Below are 17,275 nucleotides of genomic sequence, written 5' to 3'. Positions count from 1 at the left end.
CCAAGTTTTGTAGAGTGCAGTTGAACTGCTACTTCATTTCCTAGAGACTCAGAAGAACGGGGTGAATGTTGAACAGAGGGGAAGCTGAGAATAGATATGGGAATGTGGTAATTTAAATGAAATTGGACTGCGGGGGGCGGGGTGGAATAAGTTGAAAATGTGATATGTGTCAGCCTTAACTCCCCTTCTGTGTGAAATAAAAAGGATTACTTTGATTAAAAATTGTGCTTCCTTGATAACTCAGTGTCACAAGTTATCTTGAGGCATGACTAACTGTAGGGAGTAATTTGTTTTGAAATTTAATGTTCTAGTATTGGTTGATTTGTATATTACATTTTTTTAAAACCTTAGACTAACTTATGTACTAATTCTCAGTGTTTGTTTTTTAAGGTATTCTTATTGATGCTATGAGAAAGGGCTATTGGATTATTTTAGATGAATTAAATTTGGCCCCTACCGATGTGTTAGAGGCACTGAACAGATTACTGGATGATAACCGTGAATTGCTCATCACAGAAACACAAGAAGTTGTTAAAGCTCACCCTCGGTTCATGCTTTTTGCTACCCAAAATCCCCCAGGACTTTATGGAGGCAGAAAGGTGTGTAGCATTTGCCTTTTACTCCATTTGTTACCCCATTGAGTGGTAAATCTTCCTTGATAAGACTGAAATTTTTTTTTTTGCTTCTTTTGAAGGGTTTTTCTTTTTCTGGTGAATAGCAGAGCCTCTGTTTTGGAAACTGTTTTTTTCTGATGTGTTTCCTAGGTGCTTTCTAGAGCCTTCAGGAATCGGTTTGTGGAGCTGCATTTTGATGAACTGCCTAGCTCTGAGCTGGAGACAATCTTGCATAAGCGCTGTAGTTTGCCACCCTCCTATTGTAGCAAGTTGGTTAAAGTCATGCTGGACCTTCAGGTATTTCACTATCACTTAGTTTCAAATGGAATGTATTGATTATATTTGATGATCAAAATTTAAAATTTGATAGCCTTCTCCCGTCTGTTAATTTTTTTTTTTCTCACAGTACAGATAGTATCTTTAAAATGTGTTCTGTTAATATCCAGTTTTGGGGGGCACCTGGGTGGCTCGGTCGGTTAAGCGTCCGACTTCGGCTCAGGTCATGATCTCACGGTCCGTGAGTTCGAGCCCCGTGTCGGGCTCTGTGCTGACAGCTCAGAGCCTGGAGCCCATTTCAGATTCTGTGTCTCGCTCTCTCTCTGCCCCTCCCCTGTTCATGCTCTGTCTCTGTCTCAAAAATAAATAAATGTTAAAAAAAATTTTTTTAAAAAAAATATCCACTTTTTGGTTTTATAAATGAATAATTTAATATCGTGTTAAAAATTTTCTCATAATTGTATGTGATAACAGTTCCCTACTTGTTGATAATGTTGGAACATTTTGTTTAGGTTGGGTTTTGGCATTGACAAACTATAGTTTTTATTTTTTAAATGGAGCTAGTCCTTGAATGGACGTAACTAAACATACCTTTTTCATGTCTCGGCCTTGTCAACTATGCAAAGCTACACTTTTTGTTTTTTGTATCCCATTTTAAGGTGTTAGAAGTGTTATCAGAATTAATACACATTTACCTTCTAGAAAGCTAATAATAATTAGCAGTTATACTCCTCTGTGTTCCCAAATTATGGGAATAATGTTTGCCACCATTTGTATTCATAACTTTTTCTGTATGATATAGGAGATGGAATTCCTTTTTTTTTTTTTTTTTTGGTGTTGTGATTTGAAATTCCATTGTTAATATTCTTATGTATGAGTTTGAATATTTATCTTCAAAGGATTACTTTCCATTTACTTTAAAAAAAATTTCTTTTAATGTTTGTTTTTGAGAGAGAGACACAGTATGAGCAGGGGAAAGGCAGAGAGAGAGAGGGAGACACAGAATCTGAAGCAGGCTCCAGGCTCTGAGCTGTCAGCACAGAGCCCGACGTGGGGCTCAAACCCACAAGACATGAGATCATGACCTGAGCTGAAGTTGGATGCTTAACCGACTGAGCCACCCAGCCGCGCTGGGATGAACCATTTTCATGGGAGCTTATGTTTGCTAAAAAATTTTATATAGGTTGTACAGTGTGCTTGCCATCACCCTTTTTCATTTGTTTTGATATTGTAATAGTCCTATCGCAGAAGTTCTTCAGTGTTTGCTGGAAAACAGGGCTTCATCACCCTTCGTGATCTGTTTCGATGGGCTGAAAGATACAGATTGGCTGAACAGACTGAGAAAGAGTATGACTGGCTACAGCATTTAGCCAATGATGGTATGTTTTCAATCAGATGTTCTCAAACCGTTTAGTTATGTTAGATATTTAACTTTCTTATTAAAATAAGTTTTTCCCAAATTGTGATCTATAGACATATTTTACTAGGTATTCCAGATTTAGTCTTTCTCCCTCAAGTGCAAAGTGCTTTTGAAAATGGTTCTTTTCTGTAGGCATCTGTGTTAATATGTTTGGATTTTTACAGTTTTCTCTTTGGTTTAGGTGCCTCCATGTAGGAGTCAGATAGGGGCACAGTGCCCATAAGACTTTAGGCAAATGGCTGGTGGTGTCTCTGTTGACCATTTATCTGCGACTCGGTAACCATGGATAGTGCTGCTTCTGTCTTATACAGAAAGCTGACAGGTTTGGTCAGGTAATTTCAGAGTTTTGAGAGAAAGCAGTTATGTCATGAGACTCCTGATTGGTCATTTTGGTTTAATGCATGGGGAGAATTTATATGTTTCTCTATATCCTAGGAAAGAAAGCATTCAGGATTTTCTGATTTGAAAGGTACTAATGAGTCATTAATAGAATCCTTAATAAGGAGAGTACAACTAACCCTTGAGAGTTTTTTTTTTTTTTTTCTTGTAAAGAGTAGATAGATGGAGGAACACATTTTTTAGAAAACTTTAAAGGGAAAACTTTTTAGTCAAGGTATAGCGTACAGTAAAATGAATGCAGTGCTCTATTTTTTCATGTACAAGGAAGATATATTTTTTTTACATATGTATGTGTCCATGTGAATCATCATCTAGACCAAGGTTTAGAATATTTTTCAGGGGCGCCTGGGTGGCTCAGTCGGTTAAGCGTCCGACTTCAGCTCAGGTCACGATCTCGCGGTCCGCGAGTTCGAGCCCCGCATCGGGCTCTGGGCTGATGGCTCAGAGCCTGGAGCTTGCTTCCGATTCTGTGTCTCCCTCTCTCTCTGCCCCTCCCCTGTTCATGCTGTGTCTCTCTCTGTCTCAAAAATAAATAAACGTTAAAAAAAATTAAAAAAAAAAAAAAAGAATATTTTTCAGTGCCTCAAAAGATTCCTTCATGGCTCTTGCCAGTCTTAACCTCCCTTGGAGGTAACCACTGCTTTGACATCTATCACCACTGCTTTGATTTTGCCTGTGCTTGAGCTTCAACTAGTGTCATGCAGTATGTACTCCTTAGACTTGGCTTTTCACTCAGTCTAATGTGAGGTTCAGTCACGCTGCTCTGTGTATCAGGACTTCATTTTTTTTTCTTATTATTGTAACCCGTTGTACAGAGATACCGTAATATATTTATTCATTCTCTTGTTGATGGACGTTTGGGTTATTTCCCCTTTTTAGCTGTTATGAATTAAACTGCCCTGAACTTTCCTCTATATATCTTTTGGTGCACACATGTTTATTTGTGTTTGGGTCTACCTGGAAGTCCTGTTGCTGGGACACAAGGCATCCAAATTTGGTTATTTGCAGTAGGTTTTCCCAATTGTCCAGAGTAGTTCTTTAGATACCCTCTCCACCTGCAAGCTTATAAGAGTTCCTGTTGTTCCGTAATCTGAACATCCCTTGGTATTATAACTTGGCACTTGATGACTTCTTTCTTTGTTTCTTTGTTTCTTTCTTTTTTTTAGGTTTTATGCTGCTCGCAGGCCGAGTCAGGAAGCAGGAGGAAATTGATGTGATTCAAGAAGTTATTGAAAAACATTTCAAGAAAAAATTGTGTCCTCAATCCCTTTTCTCCAAAGAAAATGTCTTAAAATTACTGAGTGAGTAGGTCAAAATATCCAGAGAAAATGAATTGAGTTGTACTCTTACTAGAAGCTAAATATTTATTCTGCCTTTTATAGGTAAATTGTCCACTCGGGTATCCATGTTGGAATCTGAGTTCAGCCACATTGTGTGGACTGAGGGCATGCGGAGACTGGTGATGCTGGTAGGAAGGGCGCTGGAATTTGGTGAACCAGTGCTACTGGTTGGGGACACTGGGTAAGTTCCTCTGCTTCTGTGACTGTAACTCATTATGATGGATCAGTTCAGTTCCATGGGAGTACTTGAGTTATCTCTGAAGGGTTATCAGGAATACAATCTTTGTTTTTTCTTTTCCTTTTCTCCCTTCCTCTTTTTTTTAAAGGGCACGTAAGAGGTCTATTGTTTACTTTTCCTTCAGACTTTTGTGATGGAAAAAAAGGTTTCTTGCATTATTATCATTAGAGCAGTTTTTTTTCTTTGTAATTCTTCTGAATCGTGACATTCATTCTATAGACATATACAGAACAGCAGATGAGATACTATCACTTGAAAGTCTGTAAGGATTGGATTTCTCTCCCATCCATTGGTTGTTGTTATTAGAAGTAGGAAAGAATGAAATTCATGCAGTATTTGCTTTTCTAGATAAGGAACGTTGTAGGGTGTGGGTGTTTGGGGGAAGGGTACCCTTAGCCCAGGGTGCAGAGGTCCTGGGTTGGCCTGCAGTGTCTGCTCTAGTGAGGCCCTCACCAGGGCTCCCCTCTTTTGCTCACTGGGGTGTTTGTGGGTGTGTGTTTGGAATTTATGGTCCTTACTAATCTGGTGTGTATTTCTTAACAGGTGTGGGAAAACTACTGTCTGTCAGATGTTTGCAGGCTTGGCAAATCAGAAACTATACTCTGTTAACTGCCACTTACACATGGAGACATCGGATTTCCTGGGAGGGCTGCGACCAGTGAGACAGAAGCCAAAGGACAAGGTTTGTCCAGTAATAAATGATGTGTTTATTCATTTGAAGAACTGCAGTTGGTTCTGTGCATGAATCAGCTGTGGAATTTGTTTATGGTGAGATTTTTGATTTGAGGTTTGATACGTATCTTTAGATTTTCACTTGTCTACAAGAGGCCTTCATGAGCATCCTGTTGTACAGGCTTTCTTCCTTATGTTTAGACCCTTAATTTCTGCAGAATCTTGTGGAGCCATCTGCTCTTTAATTTCACACCCCTCTTTTCCAAATTGTAGGAAGAAATTGATACATCAAGGCTTTTTGAGTGGCATGATGGTCCTCTAGTTCTGGCCATGAAGGAGGATGGCTTTTTTCTCTTGGATGAAATCTCACTGGCTGACGACTCTGTTCTGGAAAGACTCAATAGGTATATGTGTAAGAGATTTACCCTGTGCTTGATGTTTGTGATGGTCTGGTTATTTATTTATTTTTTTAAACTAATTTAAAGATTAAAAAATTCCCATCTAGTTAACACAGTGTTATATTAGTTTCAGGTAGGTGTATAATGTAGTGATTCAGTAATCTATATGTTACACAGTGCTCATCGTGATACGTATACTCTTAATCTCCTTCAACTATTTCACCCATCCCAACTACCTCTCCTCTGGTAACCATCAGTTTTTTTCTCTATAGTTAAGAGTCTGTTTCTTGGTTTGTCTCTTTTTTTCTTTGTTTCTTTTCTTAAATTCTACTTAGGAGTGAAATCATTATATTTGTCTTTCTTTGACTTACTTAATTTAGCATTGTACCCTCTGGTTCTATCCATATTGTTGCAAATGGCAGGATTACATTCCTTTTTATGGCTGAATAATATTCCATTCTATATGTATATATACCATGTTTTCTCTAATCATTCATCTATCGGTGGACATTTGGACTGCTTGTCAATTTGGCTGTTGTAAATGATGCTAAAGTAAATAATAGAGGTGCATATATCTTTTTGAATTAGTGTTTCCATTTTCTTTGGGTAAATATCCAGTAGTGGAATTACTAGATCATATGGTACTTCTATTTTTAATTTTTTGAGGTACCTCCATACTGTTTTACTGGTCTGGTTTTTATAGATATTAATTCTTGTGCACAGTAATATTCTCCATAGGTGCATAGTAAATATTTGAAAATAATAATGAATTACTGTTTTTGTGTTTTGTTTTGACTTTAGCACTCAGGGTCCTTTAAGGGGCCTAGTTTTTCTGTTTTGCTGTCAGTAATCAGAAAGATGGCACTGTGGTGTGTCGGGGCTAAAACAAATGAGCCCAAGTTACAACTTTTTTTTTTTTAATTTTTTTTTTTTTTTTTTGGTGTTTATTTTTCAGACAGAGAGACAGAGTATGAGCAGGGGAGGGGCAGAGAGAGAGAGGGAGACACAGAATCTGAAGTGGGCTCCAGGTTCCGAGCTGTCAGCACAGAGCCCAACATGGGGCTGGAGCTCATGAATCATGAGATCATGACCTGAGCTGAAGTCAGATGCTTGACCGACTGAGCCACCCAGGTGCCCCTACAACTTTTTTAAGGCAAATTTTATGTGACCATTATCTAAATTCTTTGAAAGAACTAGAATCAGAATTCTAAATGTTATGGCTGCAAGGCCTCAAAGTCTCAGACCAGTATGAATTTTGATGTATATCTATTTTTCTTTTTTGAAGTTTAATTTGCACACCATAAAATGTATCCATGTTAAATGTATAATTCAATAGGTTAGTAAATTTACTGAGTTTTGAGACCCCACAACCCAGTTTTATATTTCTGCCATCACAGAAGGATGCATCTATTTAGCCCCTTTACAGTATACTTCTGATGCCATCTCCTGCTCCAGGCAACTTTCTGCAAAATTTACTTTCTGCAAAAAAAGAGAAAAGATTTGTCTTTTCAGCACATTCATATAAATTGATTCTTCTCTCATTTTGCATCGTTTTGAGGTTCATCCATGTTGTAACCTATGTTAGTAGTTTGTTCCTTTTTATTCCTAAGAGTATTCCAGTGTATAGTTATACCATATTTTTATCTACTCAGCACTTGATGGTATTTGTGTTGTTTCTACTTTTATGAATAATGCCGCCATGAATATTTGCATGGAGTATTTTTTTAATGCATTTTTGTGCATTTTTAAAACAAATGGATAAAAGGAATTTTTTTTCTTTCGATCAGAAATATTGTTCCATTACACAGGAATTGGGATAATGAGTCATGTAAAAATTTGTGGTAGGAAATTATTAAAGTGAAAGCTCAGCAGAAGAGATAACTTTTTTCCTTTTTAAAAGAATGTTGAAGACCACAAAATGAGTACATGAGCCTTTTCTAATCTTAATTCTCCGATTTTTCTTTTAGTGTCCTTGAAGTGGAAAAGTCCTTGGTATTAGCTGAAAAAGGCAGTGTAGAAGACAAGGATAATGAGGTAGAGCTGTTGACTGCTGGGAAGAAATTCCGTATCTTAGCAACCATGAACCCTGGGGGCGACTTTGGAAAAAAAGAGGTAAAATTGTGTTCCTGAAGCATAATTTTTTTCCAGGTTTTGACCTCAGTTCACTGGTAGCTGTAAATATAATATGTAAAAATGCATTTGGAATTTTATATTGGGTAATAATTTAATGCCTAGAAAGATAGTTTAGAATTATTACAAAATTGAAGTCTGACAAAAACATTTCCTTATTTTTACATCTCATGGTGTGTATGTGTCTGAAATTTCATTGTGTCAGTCGCTTTGCCCAACTCAACTCTTTACATGTCACCATAACAAATTCTCACAAGAACTTTGCATGAAAGTTATTTTCCTACTTTCATGGATGAGAAAAGATGAAACTGAAATTTAATCTATTTTTTTAAAGTTTATTTTGAGAGAGAGAGCTCACACATGCACAAGAGAGGGCACCAGCAGGAGAGAGGCAGAGAGAGAGAATCCCAAGAAGGCTCCACTCAACACAGAGCCCAACACTGGGCTTAATCTCATGACAGTGAGATCCCGACTTAGCTGATATCTAGAGTCAGACGCTCAACTGACTGAGCTGCCCATTGCTCTGAAACTGAAATTTAATCTTTTTAATTTAATCTTAAACTCTGCTTCTGGAGTCTCCTTTCTTAAACACGAGTGTGGCTTTGAGTGATTTTAGAGTGACAAAAATGTTGCAGCCAGGAACCTCTTCTGGTTTTGCAGGTGGAGCCTATCTGTTCTCTCCAAGGATTTGTGGGTTATGCTTAGACTATTGGTAAAGGAGAGGGTGGAAAGCAGTTCCTTCTGTTCATGGGGGTAGTGTTAGGATTCAGCCAGGATCCCATACCCTGAACACCATAGCTTTCAGGTTCATGAAGCCTCTCAGTAGAGAAGTCTTCCTCTGTGTCGATCCTGGTCTGTTAGAGTTAGGAAAATGGTAATGTGGTGATAGGTCAGGGATGATGAGAACGGAGGTTGATTGTGAATGAAAGTAATTAAAAATCTTGGTAATTTGGTGGATACCCCTGAAATGTGAACATGATGTTTTGGGCTTGATTTTCCTCTGTAGTGTAACAAGAAAGATTATTGCTGTGCCTCTTGAAATGTTCTTAAGAGACGTAATAAAGTATATCACAGCTTCAAACATAATGTGAAAACTGGTTCCTGGGTTGGCTGGGTGGCTCAGTCGGCTAAGCGTCCGTCTTTGGCTCAGGTCATGATCTCACAGTTCGTGAGTTCGAGCTCTTTGTTGGGCTCTGTGCTGACAGCTCAGAGCCTGGAACCCGCTTTGGATTCTGTCTCCCTCCCCCTGCCAACTGCACTCTGTCTCTTTCTCAAAATTAAATAAACATTAAAAAAACCAAAACAAAATGGTTCCTTGGCAAATGGAAATCTCGTAGAAAGATCTGATTTTGACATTGTGTGTGTTAGCTTAGGTTAAGATAGTTTAAGTTTTTCTTAGAAAAAGATTGCCAACTTTTACCTAAGGGAAAGCTCTTTTTTGTTTTTGCACACCTAGCAAGCAGAGTGAGGTAGAATGCTGAAGACCAGAAGCACTGCTTGTCTAGGATGGCAACAGGAAACACTCACACATTCACTGGGTCTTGGTTGAGCTGCTCCTGGGTATAGGCATTGCTCCTGGTCCTGTTGCAGTAGGCCAGATAGATGGATGGAGCTTATCAAGTTATAGGCAAGCAATGATAAACTAATAGTTATGTGCATATATGGCATTGTAAATGCTTATTAATAGGGGAAGGGTAAGAGGAATCCATTTTGAGAGCAAAGGCCATAAGACTGGAAGAACTAACAATTCTTTGTTATGCAAGAGGTAAAATACGTACCTCCTTACTAATTTGGCTGCTCCTCTTTGAGCCACTTAGAAGATGTTTTCTCTGACTTCAGACAGCTCTCCCCTTATCGCACAATAGCATTTATTTTCTCTAAAACACTGGTTTTGTAACTGAAGGTAAAGGAATGGCCTTTGCTTAGGGGAAAGTATTCAGGTTTGGGAATCACCCACTGGGGCTAGAATTCAACTTACACCATTTACTCTATAAAACCTTGAAGTTCTGTATGTCTATAAAGAAAGTGATGGGAATGTGGTGTTGGGGGGTGTGGTAGAGATTAATGAGATGACATATGGAAGGAGCCAGGACAAAGTAGACGTTTAATAAATTGTACCTTCTAGTAGAGATAATAAGAGGAACATTTGGTATTTGTTAGACTCACAGCTAACATTTCTTTAAAGGATTTGTTCTCTAACTTTCCTCATAAGTATCCATTCATATTGAAATTTTTGTTTCTTGTAGTTGTCTCCTGCCTTAAGAAACAGGTTTACAGAAATATGGTGCCCACAAAGCACAGGTCGTGAAGATTTAATTCAGATTATCAGCCATAACCTTCGTCCAGGATTGTCTCTGGGCAAAGTAGATCATAAAGGTGAGTTTTTTCAGTTGGTACAGGTTGTAATGGTGGTTATGAGGTGGAGGGGATTGTATGTTGGGAATGAGAGGTGTTGTATAGGACATTAGCAGTGTATATATGTTGGCATGTTAAAAGGAGAAGAGTAGATAGAGAAATGGGAACAAATAGATGTAAGAAAATAGGCTATTTGGGGGCGCCTGGATGAGCTCGGTTGGGCGAGCAACTTCGGCTCGGGTCATGATCTTGCAGTTTGTGAGTTCAAGCCCCGTGTTGGGCTGTGTGCTGACAGCTCAGAGCCTGGAGCCTGCTTCGGCTTCTGTGTCTCCCTCTCTCTCTGCCCCTCCCCTGCTCACACTCTGTGTCTCTCTGTCTCTCAATAATAAATAAACGTTAAAAAAAAATAAAAAAAAAACAGGATATTTGTTATCTTCCACTTAAGTGTCCCTTCTTCATATTGCCTCCTTTACCAAGGTTTTTAAATTCTAGCTTTTTTGTTTTACCTATTGGCTCTCTTTATTTAAAGTATATTTGTTCTCCAGAGATGAGGAAGATTTGGTTTAAATTTTAGTCATTACCACCTTCAGAAAATGTTTATAGACATTTTTATGAAAAAATTTTTTTATGTTTATTTATTTTGAATGAGAGAGCACAAGTAGGAGAGGGGCAGAGAGAGAGGGAGAGAAAGAATCCTAAGCAGGCTCTGTGCTGTCAGCACGGAGCCTGATGTGGGGCTCGATCCCATGAACTGTGAGATCATGACATGAGCTGAAATTAAGGGTCAGATGCTTAACCAACTGAGCCACCCAGGTGCCCCAAAAATGCTTATATACTTTTAAACTGCATTTCTTTATCATCAACTAATTTATTATTAACTTTATTTAAAAATTTCATTATAAAAATTTTCAAACATAAGAAAATAAAATAATATTAAAAAACTTCTGTATACCTAAAACCTAGATTTAGCAATTTTTAAGATATCTGGTAAGGGTCAAAACGTTTATTATAAAGTTCTTTAGCCTAAATTGCTTCGATGTATATATGCATATATTTTTTTAAATGCTTATTTATTTGTTTTGAGAGAGAGGGAGGGAGGGAGAGAGGGTGCGTGTGCTGTGGGAGGGACAGAGAGGGAGAGAGAGAATTCCAAGCAGGTTCCTCAGTGTCATCATAGAGCCTGACCCAGGGCTCAAAGTCATGAACCATGAAATCATTACCTGAGCTGAAATCAAGAGTAGGGTGTTTAACCGATGGAGCCACCCAGGTGCCCCTACATGCATGTTTTTTTATTGAGGTATAATCAACACGTAACATCATATCAGTTTTAGGTATACCACATGATTTGATATTTGTACCTATTGTGAAACGATTATAATATGTCCACTTAACATTTATCATGAGATGTGTGTTTGTGTGTTTGTGTATTGAATGGCTAAATTTAGAATCCAGTTCTGGGGCGCCTGGGTGGCTCAGTTGGTTAAGTGTCAACTTTGGCTCAGGTCATGATCTCGCAGTTCGTGAGTTCAAGCCCCGAATCGGGCTCTGTGCTGACAGGTTGGAGCCTGGAGCCTGCTTTGGATTCTGTGTCTCCCCCTCTCTCTGCCCCTGCCCCACTCACACTCTGTCTCTCTCTCTCAAGAAATAAACAAACATTAAAAAAAAAAAAAAAAGAATCCAGTCTGATTTCAAGCCATAATACATAGTTTTTTGGATCTCGTCATTTCTATTCTCTTTCTTCTCTTCCTTTTATCTGTTTCTGAAAGAATGTAAAAGGATATTTGCTTCTTTGAGTTCCAGACTCACCTGGAGGGCTTGTAGAAATAAAGCTTCCTGCGCCTCACACCTAGAGTGTCTGTTTCAGTTGGTCTGGGGTAGGACATGAGAATTTGCCTTTCTATAAGTTCTCAGTTGATGCTAATAACGTTTGTCCAAGGCCCACACTCAGAACTCCTGACTTACCTTGGTTGTGTGCTGTTTGCAATGGTGCATTTATTATGAGAATTTCGGTTAAAGAAGAAAACAAATTACTACACAAGCATGGTTTATCTTTTGGCTCTGTGTTGGGGCTGGATCCCCCTAGGATGTAACCTCTTTATCTTCTATGGGCTGCTTACTTTTATGAGTTATTTTGATTATGATAAGAATGGCAGAGAATGCAACTGCCATTACACTGCCATGTTTGCTCCATCACTAGTGGGCTTCATGCTTAACTGAGCAAACAGTTTCTCCACACGCCATTTGGTACTGGGGTCTCTAGGACTTAACTCTGAACCTTGCTGCTTGATCTTAAGGTGCTTGTTTGCTATAAGCTCTGTAGGCTACAGCGCAGCAACTTTTTTGGGGAAGCATTAGGGTTCCTGAGAGAGCAAGGGAGAGTAAGGGAGAAGTGGCTTGATTTTTATCATCTGGAAATGAATCAGGTTGGCACAGTGTAAAAACATTATTAAAAACTATGCAGGGGCACCTGGATGGCTCAGTCAGTTAAGTGTCTAATTCTTGGTTTCAATTCAGGTCATGATTTCACGGTTTGTGAGTTCCAGCCCCAAGTTGGGCTCTGTGCTGATAGTGTGGAGCCTGCTTTGGATTCTCTCTCTGTCTCTTTCTGCCCCTCCCCTGCTCCTTCTCTCTCTCTCTCTCCCTCTCTCTCTCAAAATAAGTAAACTTTTAAAAAAGGATTTAACAGGGGCGCCTGGGTGGCTCAGTCAGTTAAGCGTCCGACTTCAGCTTAGGTCATGATCTCACGGTCTGTGAGTTCGAGCCCCGCGTTGGGCTCTGTGCTGACAGCTCAGAGCCTGGAGCCTGTTTCAGATTCTGTGTCTCCCTCTCTCTCTGCCCCTCCCCTGTTCATGCTCTGTCTCTCTCTGTCTCAAAAATAAATAAACGCTAAAAAAATAAATAAATAAATAAAGGATTTAGCAAACTGTGCAGTATAGAGGCGCCTGGGTGACTCAGTGATTAAGCATCCAACTCTTGATTGATTTTTGCCTCAGGTCATGATCTCACTGTTTGTGAGGTCGAGCCCTGCATCAGGCTCCATGCTGACAGTGCAGAGCCTACTTGGGATTCTTTCTCCCTTTTTCTCTGCCCCTCCCCTTCTCCATGCGCTCTCTCATTCTCTCTCTCAAAAATAAATAAATAAACTTTTTAAGAAAGGGCAAAAAACTGTGCAGGATAAAATGGGAAACTAGAGGGGTGCCTGGGTGGCTCAGTCTGTTAAGCGTTCACCTTCGGCTCAGGTCATGATCTCATGGTTTGTGGGTTTGAGCCCTGCATTGAGCTCTGCTGACAGCTCAGAGCCTGGAGCCTGTTTCAGATTCTCTGTCTCCCTGTCTCTCTGCTCCTCACTTGCTCATGCTCTGTCTTGTCTCTCAAAAATAATGTTAAAAAAATTTATAAAATGGGAAACTAAGTAAAGATTTTATTTCCAGGTTTTTGTTTTTTTTTCTTAAATGTTTATTTATTTTTGAGACAGAGACAGAGCATGAACAGGGGAGGGGCAGAGAGAAAGGGAGACACAGAATCTGAAACGGGCTCTAGGCTCTGAGCTGTCAGCACGGAGCCCGATGCGGGGCTCGAACTCTCGAACCGTGAGATCGTGACCTGAGCCGAAGTCGGATGCCCAACCGACTGAGCCACCCAGGCACCCCTCCAGGTTTTCTTTATAAAGATACATAAGATTTAATGGATCTAATATTTCAACTAATTATGAATTCTGAATTGAATTCTGATTCTGCTGAGAATACTCAAGATATACTTACTGCATTATCTAAATAAAAATATAAATACCCCTGAGTTCTACTTACTTTCTGTAGGACTTTTGTTCACAAGTTATGGTAGTAATTTTATCTATACATCCACAGTATGAACTAAGCAGAAAAGATTCCATTAAGTCAGTGTTTTGTTTTGTTTTTTTAATGACCTCTGAAGGGCATGTGGGCTTTTCTCAGTCTCACACTCTTATGACAGTACATCTAAAGATACTGTGTTTTTGTTAAAATGACATTTTTTAGAATTATTTCCTTGAATTGTATTTCTAAAAGTGGAAATAAGGAAATTCATAGTTCTCATTGGTTATGGCCAGGTTGCTCTCCAGAAGGATGGTCCCATTCATAATTCTACCAGCAGCTTAGTAAATGTGCATGCTTGGGATAGTTCAACATGGGGTTTTCTTTTTTTTCTAAATATAATGAAATCCATTGTTTTATCCTTGTTACTTTAATGAGTAAGCTAAAATTTCATTTTCTTTATTAGTGATGAGCATTTTCTATGATACATTTTTTTTAAATGCCAATCATTTTATTTTTATTTTTATTTTATTTTAAAGTAATCTCTATGCCCAATGTGGGGCTCAAACTCATGACCCCGCATGAGCATGCGAGATCAAAAGTCGCATGCTCACCTGAGCCAACCTAGTCATTTTACACATTAGCATTTATTATTATATATTTTTCGCGTGGGTTTCTATATTTGGTTACCTTTTAATATTTGTTATAAAAAATCCCTATATGAACCCATCTACCTTAGCTGATGAACTTCTGTTCAATAGTGATGGTTTAATTCCCCTCTAACAATGGATCAGATTGTCAATTACAATTGTCTTGTAAACATTTGTGTTTTTTTTCTGTAGTTAGTTTTTTTCTAAGTAATTCGCAGTGTAGCCTTGAAGCCTATTGCTGAATGGTCTACTTTATATTATAGCAGTGCTGATTCCTCCTCATCATATTTTCTTTTTTTAAAATACATTTTTGGTATTCCTACTTATTAGATAGATAAATGTTTACTGTTGGCTTCAGAAGTTCCATAAAGTGCCTTACTAAATTTAATTGGCTTGGCTTTGCTCTGCCTTTTTTTTTTTTTTTTTTTTTTTTGGACAGAGCCCTCATGAGAGGGAGAGAGAGAATCTTAAGCAGGCTTCTTGCCTAGCGCAGAGCCTGACATGGGGCTTGAACTCAGGAAATCGTGAGATCATGAGCTAAAATGAAGAGTAGGACACTTAATCAACTGAGCCACCCGGGCACCACAAATTGTTTTTGCTTTAAATCTACATTACTTAAGAAGCATTTTATTTCCAAATATTTTACAATATGAAATTGTGATAATTAGAATAGTCCTTTAACTTAAATCATGGAACAAAATTTATGAATCCTCTAATTTGCTGAATTCTGAGGGATGCATCAATTTAATAAAAGAAAAAGCCTGAACTAAATGCCACTGAAAATGTGGCATCCCCATTCCAGTGAATCAGTTTAAAATACAATAAAATTTACGTATTTTCTAAAATCATTGTGTCTTAACTTAAAAATTGTATCTGAACAGGAACCAAATGAATACTTTCTTTGAGTAGTTTTCAGGGCTCCATCTTAGGCTGTAATTCTCAAGGTGATTTTTCTTTTTTGGTAGGTATGGTATGCTATTCATGAACCCCTTGGTAATGTAGTAAAGCTATGGACCCCCTCTCCTTAGAAAAAGCAGTAATGTACATTCACAAAAATTTGCATATAATCTCATGAAGCACAGACCTCTTTTAGGCCATTTCTGGGCCCTCCATTACAAACCCCTATTTTGTAGTGTTTTATTATAACCAGTTCCAAATTGCTTTTTACTTCCTTGTGTCTTAGGGGCTGACATAGCTAAGGTGATGCTGGATTTCATTGAATGGCTGGCCCACCAAGAATTTGGCCGAAGGTGTGTGGTCAGTATCAGAGATATCCTGTCCTGGGTTAACTTCATGAACACAATGGGGGAGGAAGCTGCTTTGAAACGGCCAGAGACCATCTCCACTGTGACATCTTTTGTCCATGCTGCATGCCTGGTGTACATAGATGGAATAGGTTCAGGTATGTTGTCTGTTAGCTGGTGTGGGGACCAGGAGGTTAGGGTAGTGGGGAGTAAGAAATGGAATAAGCCCAAACCTCTGACCTCTGACCCAGATACTTTGTAAAATCACTTAACTCTAGCATTTCCAAGACCCAGAATAGATTTTCTTTTCTTTCTACTCTTTTTGAAAGGTGGTTGATGTAAAAGATAGGCTGAAGCTTCACATTGATTATAGTCCAGGGTAACTGGTAAATGTGAAGTGATTATGAAGAAAAAGAAGACTGTTGGAAATGTCCTTGCTCCTAAAGGACTGAGGACTGGGTAATTCTTAACATGAATAGTCATTTATAGTGAATGGGCCTGAATCCTTTAGTTTTTTTTAAGTTTACTACATTATCTTAAATTTCACTAAGTTCTGTTTTTTCAACAGTGAAGATTAGAGATATAAACCAAAATGATCACTAGTACCACATTAATTACTCCTTCCTCCAGACGGACTTATCATGGAGTACATGGTGCTTTACTGAATAAGCTGCTGCTAATCTGTAAATTATTGGGATGGGAGGGGCAGACCTTTTGCCTTTGGACTGTTTACACTAGCAATCATATTTTGGGTATGCTTCAGTTAAGGTTTAATTTCCCCTGGAAACTGCCCAAGAGCTCCTGATGTGTACATATTTGGGAAGCTTGGTGTCATACTGTTGTTTGATGGTCTGATCTCTCTATTTTAGGGGTAACTTCCTCAGGGTTTGGTACAGCTCTCTTGGCTCGCAAAGAATGTCTGAAATTCCTAATCGAGAAACTTTCCAAAATAGTGAGACTTACAGAGTGTCAGAAAAATGAATTGAAGATTTATGACAGACTCAAGGCCAAAGAATTTACTGGAATGGATAACCTTTGGGGAATTCATCCATTTTTTATACCAAGGGGTAAGAATGATTTTAAATAAATAAAGGTTCTCTTCTTGTAGATCATGGGTACTTCACTTTTGTTGTGACTTTTAGTGTATCCTACTTCTGATTATTTTCAAACTAGTTATCTGAATTAGAATCTGACTTGGCATAACCAATCATAATTGCATGAATGATTAAAAATACATAACTGGCACGTAAAAATAGGGGAAAGTATAGTTTTTAATCTATGAATAAAATGTCTTATAAAATGCATTTATTTTTTATTTGGTGCTTAAAACAAGAGCTTTCCTATAGTGATAATTCAGCCCAGGGTGTATCATCGTGAGGATGACCCTCATCACTGCTTACAAAAACAGTTTTGTGAACTGTTGAGGACTTGAGTCACTCATCTTCCTCTCCCTGGCACCTGACATGAGCAATCCCAGGCATTCAGAAAATGTCTGTTGATGGAGTGAATGGATGAATGAATGAATAAGATTGTTGCTTGTCTAGCAGGGTCATCTGTTTCTTGTCCCTTCCTCCCTCCCTACATCAATAATTGTTGAGTGTCTGAAATGCATAGAGTGGCAGTTACTGGGGGTTCACTGGTGGACAAAATCAGCCCAGGTACCTGACCGAATGGAATATAGCCCTTTTCTCTCTCCCTCTTCAGTACTACTCTTCATCCCTGGTGGTGCATCAATGATTTAAGTTCCCTAA

The 17,275-nt window shown here is 38.6% G+C and overlaps 1 protein-coding gene across 1 annotated transcript in view; it reads left to right on the top strand.

Annotated features, from left to right (window-relative positions):
• The window catches only part of MDN1 (midasin AAA ATPase 1), a 173,180-nt gene that overhangs the window by 65,438 nt on the left and 90,467 nt on the right, over positions 1–17,275 (top strand). The window contains exons 25-35 of the mRNA XM_042986808.1: positions 391–599; positions 765–911; positions 2,128–2,269; positions 3,876–4,010; positions 4,092–4,230; positions 4,831–4,969; positions 5,233–5,363; positions 7,325–7,469; positions 9,734–9,863; positions 15,464–15,682; positions 16,394–16,591. Coding sequence (XP_042842742.1) covers positions 391–599; positions 765–911; positions 2,128–2,269; positions 3,876–4,010; positions 4,092–4,230; positions 4,831–4,969; positions 5,233–5,363; positions 7,325–7,469; positions 9,734–9,863; positions 15,464–15,682; positions 16,394–16,591 — 1,734 coding nt within the window. The remainder of the gene's footprint in view (positions 1–390; positions 600–764; positions 912–2,127; positions 2,270–3,875; positions 4,011–4,091; positions 4,231–4,830; positions 4,970–5,232; positions 5,364–7,324; positions 7,470–9,733; positions 9,864–15,463; positions 15,683–16,393; positions 16,592–17,275) is intronic.

The sequence above is a fragment of the Panthera tigris genome, chromosome B2 (assembly GCF_018350195.1).
Source record: "Panthera tigris isolate Pti1 chromosome B2, P.tigris_Pti1_mat1.1, whole genome shotgun sequence".
NCBI classification, from domain to species: domain Eukaryota; kingdom Metazoa; phylum Chordata; class Mammalia; order Carnivora; family Felidae; genus Panthera; species Panthera tigris.
Note: the sequence above shows the minus strand (reverse complement) of the source record. Positions and strands in the feature narration are given on the sequence as shown.